We start from the raw sequence: 12,015 nt of genomic DNA, 5'->3' as shown, positions 1-12,015 counted from the left end.
GTCAGGAGTATGATGGAATACTCCCCACTTGCCTGGATAAGTGCAGCTACCACAACACTGAAGAAGCTGGACACCATCCAGGTCAAAGCAGTCCGTTTGATTGGCACCACATCCACAAACATTCACTCCCTCCACCACCGACGCACAGTAGCAGCAGTGTGTACCATCTACAAGATGCACTGCAGGAATGCACCAAGGCTCCTTAGACAGCACCTTCCAAACCCATGACCAATACCACCTAGATGGACAAGGGCAGCAGATAGATGGGAACATCACCACCTGGAGGCTCCCTTCCAAGTCACTCACCATTCTGACTTGGAAAGGTAACACCGTTCCTTCACTATCGCTGGGTCAAAAACCTGGAACTCCCTTCCTAACAGCACTGTGGGTGTACCTACATCACATAGACTGCAGCAGTTCAAAGAGGCAGCTCACCACCACCTTCTCAAGAGCAACTAGATATGGGTAATAAATGCTGGCCCAGCCAGCGAAGCCCACATACAGTGAATGAATAATAAAAAAAATTAAAGCTCAGTTTACAAATTTATATAAGAATATATTTTGTCTTCATTACAGAAAATGAAAATTTCCTTAAAAGTCCACCTTAAAAAGGATATCATCAGCTTCACAATCTGGATATTAGATTTAAAGCGTATTGCATACTTTCATGTCAGATCATAAATGTTTTTGGATTCAGTCTTGGAAACATCTGTTTGCCAAATGTTACATCCCATATAAAATAGTGGACACAACACAGTACATCCAGACTGCAGAAATGCATCTCAAATGTGCCTACTTGCTTATAGCCCTGATCAGTGTGGTTTATGGTCAGGATTATCTGCCATCTGATGTGTATTGGGTCAATCTTTATAGGCAAGGCTTCAACTTCCAGTGTCCCCAAGGGGAAGCTTTGGTAGGGATACAAAGTTACTACGATAATGAAGGAGGCTCTGACCGAGTTTGGAGTTTCGAATGCATGCCAACGCCCGAGGGGATGGGAGAGGCGACAGAGTGCTGGTGGGATGATATTAACCGAGCAGGACTTGAATGGTAGGTCACAGGATGCATCGTTAATATTTTGCTTGCTACTACATGACCTGTTTGGTTTTTGCAGTTATGTTTATTAAGCTCTTAATTCATTAGAATAGTCAAACTGTTCTCAGACTGCTGTGCATGATTAGGAGCTCAGGCCAAGTCATTCTACTGAATGAAACTGATGAACTTCAAATTAGAAGCAGATGGAATGTCAGCACTGAATTTCCTGGGATTAAATACTCTTGAAAAGATCAAACAGTCATGCGAATCAGACGTTTATGCAAGGGTCTTGTGTCCTGGCCTCACAGGTACTGGCAGGTTTCTTCCTGTTCTGTGATCCAGGGTTGTGCAAGTGAAATGACTGCGACTTACTTAACACATGGAAATCTGCCAATACTGGAAAGTTTGAAGTACATTTGTCCTTTCTGACCTCAACAATAAGGAATTTTCATTTTTAATGAGCAGTTCCACCTTTTATGAACGCTTTTAATGGTTTAAAAGTTAACTAGGGTAAAATGCAGTATACATGAACAATACTTATATACTTCTCCTTTTCTTTCTCCTCCAATTTTCTCCTTATGCTGTTCCTATCTCAGATCGTGGTTTACTCTGCAGTGGAGTTCCACAAGCGCTAGGAACCTTCTGGTATCAAACCCAAGTGGCTTTTGATCATGAGTGAAGCTAAATAGATTCGGTTAGATATTTTCAGCCTTGGCTACATTTTGGGAAATGACTTGTACACTGAAGGGACAAAGATGGATATTGAGATTCAGCATTCTGAGAGTTTCTTTTTGTGTACCGGGCCATCATTCTCTATGTGAGCTTGTCTGGCTGAATAAGGTGGAAAATCAATGAGGGAGGGAAGAAAGAAAAAAATTTATGCTCAGTAACATATAAGGACAGATAACAGAAAGAATGAGAAAGGTCCTCAGAGAGAAACATGCAAGTAGAGCTGATCTAGAAAGAGAGAGAGAGAGCAGAATTACAGAGAAAGGAAATAATTCGCAAGGCTCATGAATAAGCTGCTGCCGGGGTTGCTGTCCTGTGCAGGACCCCTAGAGCTGCCAGTCGTTTGATCAGGTTTAACACTGATGCATGCTACCACCACTGAGTTAATAACACCAACTTAGTCAATTAGGTAATAAATTCAATTAACCAGATTAATTTTGTATATTTTAATATTTCAAAACATTGTTAGCTTTTATTCATTTACTCACATTTTAAGATGATAATTTACAAGAGGCAATGAACTAAAACTCTGGCTTAATCAGTGCCTGGATTAAGTGGTCTGAAAAGGCAGAGCAATGTTTTTCATGGGCTGGACTTTCTGGGGGTGGAGGGGTGGGAGGGGGGTTGGTGGTGGTGCATATCGTAAACTGACCGGCTTTAAAAGGCCGCCCTGCAGCAATATCACACTGGGGGGCGGCCTAAACAAGCAGAGAGTGAGGCATCTGCCCCCCCACCCCCACCCCAGTGGGCGGATGTCCCACCCTTGAGCGTTGCTGGCCAATTTGATTGGCTAGCAGCCCTTGCGGTCCCAGCAGCACCAGAACTCAGTAGTGGACACCGATGGTACTGCGAGCAGCCCCATGTTGAAGACTGCAATGGATCCCGGGCTCACAGGGCAGGATTTTTAGGTCAGCTTGTGGGCCCGACCCGATCGGATGCGAAATCACATGAGATGACGTTGGGCGAATGTCCTGACGTCATCCCTCGCTCGCGCGACAATTTCGGTTCGCGGGCACACGCAAAAGTCGGAAGCCTGCCCGCCGACAATTAAGAGGCCAATTAGTGTAATTAAATTGTTTGATTTTTCGTGGTCCATCCAAACTTACAGTTGGCGGACGGGCAAATCGACCAGGCTGACTATGCATTTTTCATGAAACATCATCCAAGGGCGGAATGAGGTTTCTGTTATTGAATTTTAAAAATTTAAAATCTATGGCAGCATTTTTATCATGTATATGTTCAGGTAACTGGGATGCTTGGACATTTTATTTTCCTGATTTTAAAATCTTTCCTTAATTGTTTTCAAGTCTGCATCTCCCTGAGGCAGCTCTCTGTCTTCAGGGAGCTTTCCTTTAGCGCTTGCCTGTGCATGCACTTACGTCAGCGCCCGCCCTCCTCCTGCCCCCCACCCCAGCAGTGCTGAGCATTTCAGCGCGTGCTTCACGCTGGCGGGCTGGCTGTTAATTGGCCAGCCAGCATGAAATCGAGGTCGGGGACCGATGGCGGGTGGTGGCCCATTCCCAGCTGATCCCAGGCCCACCAATCGCGCCCGCCCACCGACCTAAAAATCCTGCCCATAGTCTGGTGAAGAGGTGATTTTGGAGGCCAGGCAGAGAGGCACAAAGCAGGGTATCAACTTGGGGCTGGTGCCTCCGACATGCACAGGGCACCCCCACCAGAGCATACACCCCTTGCCTTCCCGCTTTTTCACCTCAAACGCTGAAAACGTGGACTCCACATTTGCGCCTGCCTGCCCATTCCAACCGCAATATGGTGTGGGCAGCGTAAGATTCGGGTCAATAGCCTGTTAATTTTTTTTAACATGCCAGGCGGGCTGCCGATTTATGGGAAACTGACACGTTGATGTCAGGTTCAGCACCCAACGCCATCACACTGAAGTTTATGTACGTGCGGACAGGAGCAGTCCTGGTTTGCAAATGTAAAATACCGGCCCATTAGTTCTCAGCCTAAGTAGGATATAATAACTTCTAATGTAGTCAAAGTCCAGATTATTCATGTTACAGTGTTCTTACCTTCTTTTCCTCCTGCCCCACCACCAAGGTTTCCCCCACATTCAACATCTGAGGGCAGATGACCTTTGTCCAGGCCTCTCATGGCGAGATAGATGAGAGTTCACTTTAGTAAAGCATATTTGCTTACCTTAGCAGCCTAGCTAAGTAAACTCACTGTGTGGAGGATCACGGGGATAATGTATCAGTATGCCATGCCTTGATACAACAATTTTTGCAACCAATGTCCATACAAATATTGTATAATGTAAATTTTAAAACAATAGGAAATTTTTTATGTCAAATTCAATTAAAATTTTTGCAGCTGCAGATAGGTTAGGAGATGAAATTCTGCTTTTGACAACATTAATAATTGTTCCAGCAGCATTCGATCTCTTAGGGCAGAATTTTTTCCTCATCAGGCGGGCACACATCCGACCCGAACGGGAGTAAAATGGTACGTGATGATGTCAGACGAACGTCCCGATGTCATCGCGCACACTCGCGATATTTCGCTCAGCGGGCATGCGCGAGAGGTGGCAGCACGCCTGCTGACAATTAAGAAGCCTATTAAGGCCCTTAATCAATTAACTAAATCGAATTTTTCACTCCCTGTCCAACCGTATGGTTGGCGGGCAGGCGAATAGGCCAAGCGGACTTTGCATTTTTTGCGAAACCTCATCCACGGAAGGGATGAGGTTTCGACCAGTGAATTAAAAAAATAAAAACTTTTAAAACTCATTTTTAACATGTCCCTGCTCATGTGACATGTTTTCCTTATTTTTCAACTCTTCATTTGTAATGTTAAAAGTCTTCAGCTTCCTGAGGCAGCTCTGTGCCTTCAGGGAGCTTTCACTGAGCTCACCCCAGGGCATGTGCAAACTTCAGCGCTCAAGCTCTTCCCACCCCCACCCTGACTATGCTAAGGCTTTGAGCGAGCCTTTCTCGTTGGCTGGCCATTAATTGGCCAGCCAGCATGAAATCGCTGTTGGGGCCCGGTCACAGGCGGTGGTTAGTTTCAGTTTGACCCGTCGCGCTCGCCCGACGAGGTAAAAATCCTGTCCTTACAATTCATTTGGAAAATCACTGCTTGAGGAAATCATGTTTTTGAAGAATCCCTTTCAGAAAATCAAATCATATTCCAGACCAACATTCATTATCTACAGTCTGCTGCTCAGTGACATCTGGAAGTCTGGTCAAATTTTAATTATGTGCGAATATGGCCAGGTCTACATCTCTGCCTCTTTCATTGAGTCAAAAATGGTTGGCACAGTCTCAACTTCGCTATTTCATATCAAGAACACAATTTGAATGAGGGAAAACATATTCCAGTTGAGGTCCGCAGCACTGAGGCCAACAGCCTCCCTGACTGCCAACTCAAACTGAATTATTAAGTGCAATGTAACCTTCGTGTTCTGCTTGATTCAAAATCTACGCCCACTTTGTTACAAAATCCATTTTAATGCTGCCACATTTCCCTTATTGCTCTATCCTTACTTCTTCCATTCTGCGACTGAAAATCCACTTCATGCCTTCATCGCTTAAAGGCTTGGACACACACACACACAGGCTTCCGCTTATTCAAAACACCAAAACCTGTGTTTCCATCTGCAATAAATGTCACACTCATATCAGCATCTCCTTTCCTTGCTCCACCGGCTCCTATGTTCTAATGTGTCAAGCTCAATATTTTCATCCTTGTTTATAAATAAATCTATAGCTTTGCCATCACAATTGGTATTGTGAGCCATAGTATTCCATGGAATCAGTATTAAAATCCATACCATATGGTGCTTGCTCAATGTACAATAATTTCACTTGCTTGACAATTACTTCTCATTTTGGGGAATCTATTCCACAGCAGAAGTGAATGACCTTGCCAGTTGCTGCAGATGTGGAAAGTGTTCATTTCATTTTAACCAGGCTGCAAAGTTAGTAAACATTCCATTTGCACGACTCAGCATTAGAAGAGCTGCCATGGTAAACAAAAATAGGATAATTCTGCCACCATATGATTGCAAAACCATGAAATACCAAAACAGTACAAAAATGCAAGATTACAAAAGAAAAAGAACTAATACAAAGGGCAGCTCCCCAAAGCCATTTCAAGTTCGTGTCTTCAGGTGTCAACTTCTGTTCAACTTGCTTCATTCTTTGAAGCCTCATCAAAATTTTCAACAAGATCTGGAACTTAGGACACAACCAGACACTTAGAAGCTGCCTCAAAAACAATAGGGTTTGACAGTTGATGAATACCAGTGGGTATTAGCAACTAATGCAATTGCTAATGATGGCCAAATGAAACACAATGCATGTGTCATTTTCACTTTAAATGCCACTTCTTGCAGGAACATATGTGTAAACATTCCTGTAATTAAATTCTGTACAAAACTTCTCTTGGAAATGTTAGTGCCTTGTGTGGCAATGACTTAACAAATCAATTATAAAGGAACACATTTTTGTGATTCTTGTTTCATGTATTTCCTGCAAAACACTTCAATTTGGAATGCATTAGCCTAGGAATTCAAGCCAGCAGAAAACGAGAAATTGGCAGTATAGTTAAGAATCTGTTTTGCATTATGTCCTGCTCTTTTAACTATTGAGTTCCTGGTGAGAGATGAGATAGACTGTTTCAATGCAGTCTTTCCTGCTTTGACATGGCAACAATTACCTTGGTAATGTTTATGTCTAGACCAAACTTTAAATTTGTGTCATTTTACTTGCTTAATGAAATAGCCATTTGGAGATGGATTTTAGCCAATGGGAGTTAGATATCTTTCAGGAATCCATTAAGTAGGGGATCAACACTGGTTCAATGAAGAGTGCAGGAGGGCATGGCAGGAGCAGCACCAGGCAGACCTAAAAATGAGGTGTGAACCTGGTGAAGCTACAATACAGGACTACTTGCATGTCAAACAGAAGAAGCAGCTTATAACAGACAGGGCTAAGCGATCCCACAACCAAAGGATCAGACCTAAGCTCTGCAGTCATACCACATCCAGTTGTGAATGGTGGTAAGCAATCAAACAACTAACAGGAGGAGGAGGCTCCACAAATATCCCCATCCTCAATAAGTGGGGGTGCCCAGCACATGAGTGCAAAAGACAAGGCTGAATAATTTGCAACAATCTTCAGCTAGAAGTGCCAAGTGGATGATCCATCTCAGCCCCCTCCGGAGGTCCCCAGCCAGGTGCCAGTCTTCAGCCAATTCAATTCACTCCACTTGATATCAAGAAACAGCTGATGAACTGGGGACTGCAAAGACTAATGGCTCTGACAAAATTCTGGCAATAGTACTGAAGACTTGTGCTCTATAACTAGCCGCTCCCTCTTAACCAACAACACTGGCATCTACCTGGCAATGTGGAGGATTGGCCAGGTGTGTCCTGTACACAAAAAACAGGACAAATTCACCCAGCCAATTACCGCCCCACCAGCCTACTCTCAATCATCAAAAGTGATGGAAGGGATCATCAACAGTGCTATCAAGCACCACTTACTCAGCAATAACCTGGGCCAGAATCTTTGGGTCGGTGAGCAGGGGCGGACCCCGCTTACCAACACGTAAAATGGCGCACGGTGACGTCGGGCTTGCGTCCCAATGTCACCGCACGTCATTCAGGTCCTCAGTTCGGCGGGCGTGCACCGGAGTCGGCTGCATGCCCACCGAGCTGTCAAAGGCCTATTAAGGCCTTCACATTTATCATGAAACCTCATCCACGGATGGAATGAGGTTTCATGGAGGTTTTTAAAGTTTAATAAAAATTTTTAATAAAATTCACTGATGTGTCCCAGCTCATCTGTTATCATGCACTGTCGCATGAGGGGACATGTCTTAAGCATTTTTTGTTTCTTTAGTTTGATTTTTTAAAATTTTAATAATCTGCCTCAGGGAGATTTCTAGAGTAAGAAGTCAATGAATCCCAAGATAAACCCACAATAGCAGATGGTGGCAGCAGTGAATACAGCCACAGAGGAACGGTAGAAATTACTGGGAAAAGCCTCAAGAGAAACCCAGGAATAGTGCAGAGCAGTGGGTGAAGGCCTTTGAGGTGAACCCAGCAACCACACCAGAGGCGACTACATAATAAGGGCAGCCCAGCGACCGGCAAGACAAGCAGCATGGGAAAAGACAACCTTGAACCAAGGTGTGAAATAGCTACTACTTTGCCCCTAGCAGAACCATCTCAATATATAGAGGGTCCCAGAAAGTCTGAGCAATGGCAAAATTGGTGAGGATGTTTTACCTGGCACCACAATGCCTCAGGTCTTGTGAGTAAAAAAACAAAGATCAAGTTAGCACTTTGTTATAAACTGGTGTGAGCATAGCATATGATGTGCTGGCCAGACAGCGGGTGAACAAGGAGAAGCCTCCTATGAGGGTGTCATCAGAGCCTTTGCCCCTTACTTCAGTCTTCGTAAAAGTATTGCCATAGAGAGGGTGAAATTTAATTGGAGCAGTCAAAAACAGGGTGAAGAGATTGACTCATTCATCAACAAATTGTACCACCTAGCTGAAAATTGTGAGTATGGAACACTAATAGACCTGATCAGAGATAGAATAGTCGTTGGCGTTTTAGATGAGAATCTCTCTGATTTCCTACAATCTCGGGAAGATTAAAATTTATGCAAAGCTGTACAACTGGCCAGACAGGCTGAAGAGCAAAGGCAGAATAAGGCTTTTATCAGGCTGTTCTTGGGAAATTTCCCTTGCATCTCTTGACACAGTTGTTCAATTTGTGGGTTGTAAAATTGAAAGTATAGCAAGGCAGCAACCAGGGCAATGCCCCGACAAGACGCAAACCGCCATTTTCCCATGTCCGCACTGTGGTGGGAAGAGTGCCCCGCCTAAATTGCACAATGCCATGACTGTGGCAAGTTAGGCAATTTTATAGTGGTCTGCCATCCCAGAAATCTGTATTTGCCAGACAGAAGGAGGAATCTGTTAAAGGAACCACCATTTAAGAAATTCAAGACCTCGACAACTCGGAAAGCACCTTCCTAGGAGAAATCAAGGAAAATAAAAACCAGTATTGGAATGCTGACATTGATGTAAATGGCATCCGACCGAATTCAAGCTTGACACAGGAGCTGGTGTCTCAGTTTCACAGCTGAATAGCCACTCTGACCATCCTCTATTCAACTCCAAGGCCTGGGGGATCAAGTTAAAGGTTCAAGGCCAGCTAGGTATGACACTAAAATATAAAGATAGAGAAATTTCTGAAACATTGTACGTTATCAAGAATCAGGAATGCTCTTTGTTGAGCAAAAAAGCCTGCCTAGCTCTGAACCTGCTTCTAAAAGTTGGTGAAGTCAACACAAAAACACAAGATAGTTAATATAGGTGTGAATTCCCTGCACCTTTTTAAAGGCTTAGATAAGCTGAAGACTGTGTATCACATTACACTCAAGACAGATGCTAAACCCATTTGTCTATTCACGTCAAGGAAGGTCCCACACCCACTTCTGAAAAGAGTGAGGAGTGAGATAGAGGTGATGTTTCAATAAGGGGTCATTTCACTAGTCACTAAGCCAACCAGGTGGTGCTCTGGCATGGCTCCATTTGTATCTGTGTTGATCTAACACGCCCCAACAAGGCTGTTGAGAAGAGAAATACATCCAATGGCAACTTGGCCAAACTTGCAAAAGGCACAATCTTCACCAAATGTGATGCCATCGAATTCTGGCAGTTACCCATTGGACCAAGAGTCCAAACCCCTGACTACTTTTATTACGCTCTTTGGACGGTACTGCTTTAACCATCTCTCACTTGGCATCACATAAGCTCCTGAAATATTCCAATATACTGCAAGGCATGGAAGGTGACATATGCCACGTGGACAACACCTTGATCCATGGGTTGACGAAACAGGAACACAACATAGGAGTCAGAGAAGTCTTACTAACACTGCAAAAAATCTGGCTTAATGCTCAATGACAAATGTGAGTTTTCTTGGCTCATGATAAAGTTCCTTGGGCACATTATACAAGCAACTGGGATTACCACAGACCCATGAGAAAATGATGACAATAAAGGAATTCTCGCCACCTTGAAATATAACGGAGCTATGAAGGCTTATCGACATGGTCAACCCAATTAGGTAAATCCCTGCCTCACTTGGCCCAGATAAACAAACCCCTCAGACATCTTTTATGTGAGCACCAGGCGTTGTGCTGGACTGAGCATAGCAGCAGTCATTCCAACAAATTAAAACGATGCTAAAATCCTCGGAGGTCCTAGCCCACTACAACCCTGAACTTCCCACCATTGTGGCATCTGATGCATCTGCAATGGGACTGGGAGTAGTGCTATTCCAGGTCCAAAGTGATGGCAAAAGATGACCTATTTATTTTGCCTTCAGGTCATTAACTGAGACTGAACAGTGTTATGTGGTTATCAGTAAAGAAGCCCTCGCAGTGACTTGGGCAAGTGAGAAATTCTCTGATTATGTACTGGGCCTCCAGTTTATGATTGAGATTGATAATAAGCCATTAGTAACGCAGTTGGATACAAAAGAAATCACGAAGATGTCACCCAGGGTTCAGCGATTCTGACTTAGACTCATGCAATATGATGCTACAACGGAGTACGTAGAGGATAAATATCAGACTATGGCTGATACGCTGTCCAGGGCACCTGCGACTTACCCAGTACAGGAATATGAAACCTTCATAGCGGAAGTTGAAGCTTTCACAGCCTTGACTACCAAATACTTGCTGGCAACAGACCAGAAGTTGCGTGAATTTCATGCAGCCCAGAGGCAAGATGAAGCGGGCAACCAGATTTGTATGTGCTCTCTGGACGAATAGCCACAGTACATTCCAAGCAACTCTGCCTTGAGGAAATATTTCAAACAGCATCACCACTTCAATGTTGTCGATGACATCCTGGTATACTATGCAAGAGTGATGGTGCCAAGAGCTCTCTGACTGGAAGTTCCCCAGAAAATCCTCCAAGGGCATCTTGGTATTACTCCTTCCCATCAAGGCCTTGGGAATGCTTTGGCATAGATTTGTTCAACTTCAAAGTGAAAATATTTCTTATAATCGTAGGCTATTATTCCCATTGAATAGATGGTGCAAAAGTTATAGGGCCTCACCTCTGAAGCCGTTATTACCTCCTTGAAGAAGATATTTTCTACACATGGCATTCTGGACATTGTCATTTCTGATAATGGACCACAATTCACCAACAAATGCTTCCAATCCTTCACAGTGTCATATAGATTTGTGCATGCCACAAGCTCCCCAAAATACCCTCAGCCTAACAGAGAAGCTGAGTGAGGAGTACGCACTATAAAAGCCCTACTGAGGAAGAATGACGACTTTGAGTTCACTCTGCTTAGTTATCGCTCCACACCATCACATAATGGGTTTGCCCCATGCGAGCTTCTGGTGGGCTGCAAGCTAAAGACCCAACTTCCTTTCCTACCCCACACCTTGCTACCAAATGTCATGTTGGATGACCATGATTGAGCTAGGAAGAAGGAAGAAGCTAAACAAGTGAGTCAAGTTCAAACGTTTAACCAGAGGCATAGGCCTCAAGACCTTCCAATTCTTGGAAGGGAAGTAAGGGTATGGATCAGAAGCCAGAACCATGTAACCAAGATCATGTCTGGTCATGACACAGTCAGGCATCATTCAAAGGAACAGATCTGCCCTAATTTCAATGGACAGAAACCATTAACAGCATGGGCAGAGTATCCTGAACCCCAAGAGAATGTCACACCTACAGAAACACAAATGAGGGAAACCAGGAGTGACAACCCCCATGAACTGGCCTCAGAGCAACAGGATTTCCATCTACCTCAGGAGAAGCTCTGCACTTGTTCAGTAAGACTGGTGAAACCACCAAAGAGACTTTCCCTTTATGAGAAGAGACTTTGGGAGAGGTATAGGAGAATGTGTGTATAATAGTGTGGGCATAAAGACTCGGGAGGGAGATATAGAGTAAAGGGTTAACTCTAATGATAGCTACTGAGCATGTGCATAAGGAGCTATGTCACAGTGATGTCACTCACTGAGAGAAGTTGAGTGTGAAGCATCTCAGAGGTTGGCTCCAGCTAGGTCTTGGTCTTATTTAACCTTTGTAAATAGTTAGCATGTAAATAAATGTTTTTGAACAAAAGACCATTGTCTCCAACAAGATCTCTTCTAGAGTAAGAAGCCAATGAATCCCAAGATCAACCCACGATAACAGACTAATAATGTCCTGGAGCACAAGGATAGCTTTATGAATAAA

The 12,015-nt window shown here is 43.9% G+C and overlaps 1 protein-coding gene across 1 annotated transcript in view; it reads left to right on the top strand.

Moving 5' to 3' along the window:
- Positions 1–662: 662 nt before the first annotated feature.
- dpt (dermatopontin) overlaps positions 663–12,015 on the top strand; it is a 34,640-nt gene continuing 23,287 nt past the window's right edge. Inside the window, exon 1 of the mRNA XM_078559680.1 lies at positions 663–1,050. Coding sequence (XP_078415806.1) covers positions 668–1,050 — 383 coding nt within the window. The 5' untranslated portion in view covers positions 663–667. The remainder of the gene's footprint in view (positions 1,051–12,015) is intronic.

Source organism: Cetorhinus maximus, chromosome 16 (genome assembly GCF_964194155.1).
Source record: "Cetorhinus maximus chromosome 16, sCetMax3.hap1.1, whole genome shotgun sequence".
Taxonomy (NCBI): Eukaryota; Metazoa; Chordata; class Chondrichthyes; order Lamniformes; family Cetorhinidae; genus Cetorhinus; species Cetorhinus maximus.
This window is presented reverse-complemented; position numbering and strand designations above follow the sequence as displayed.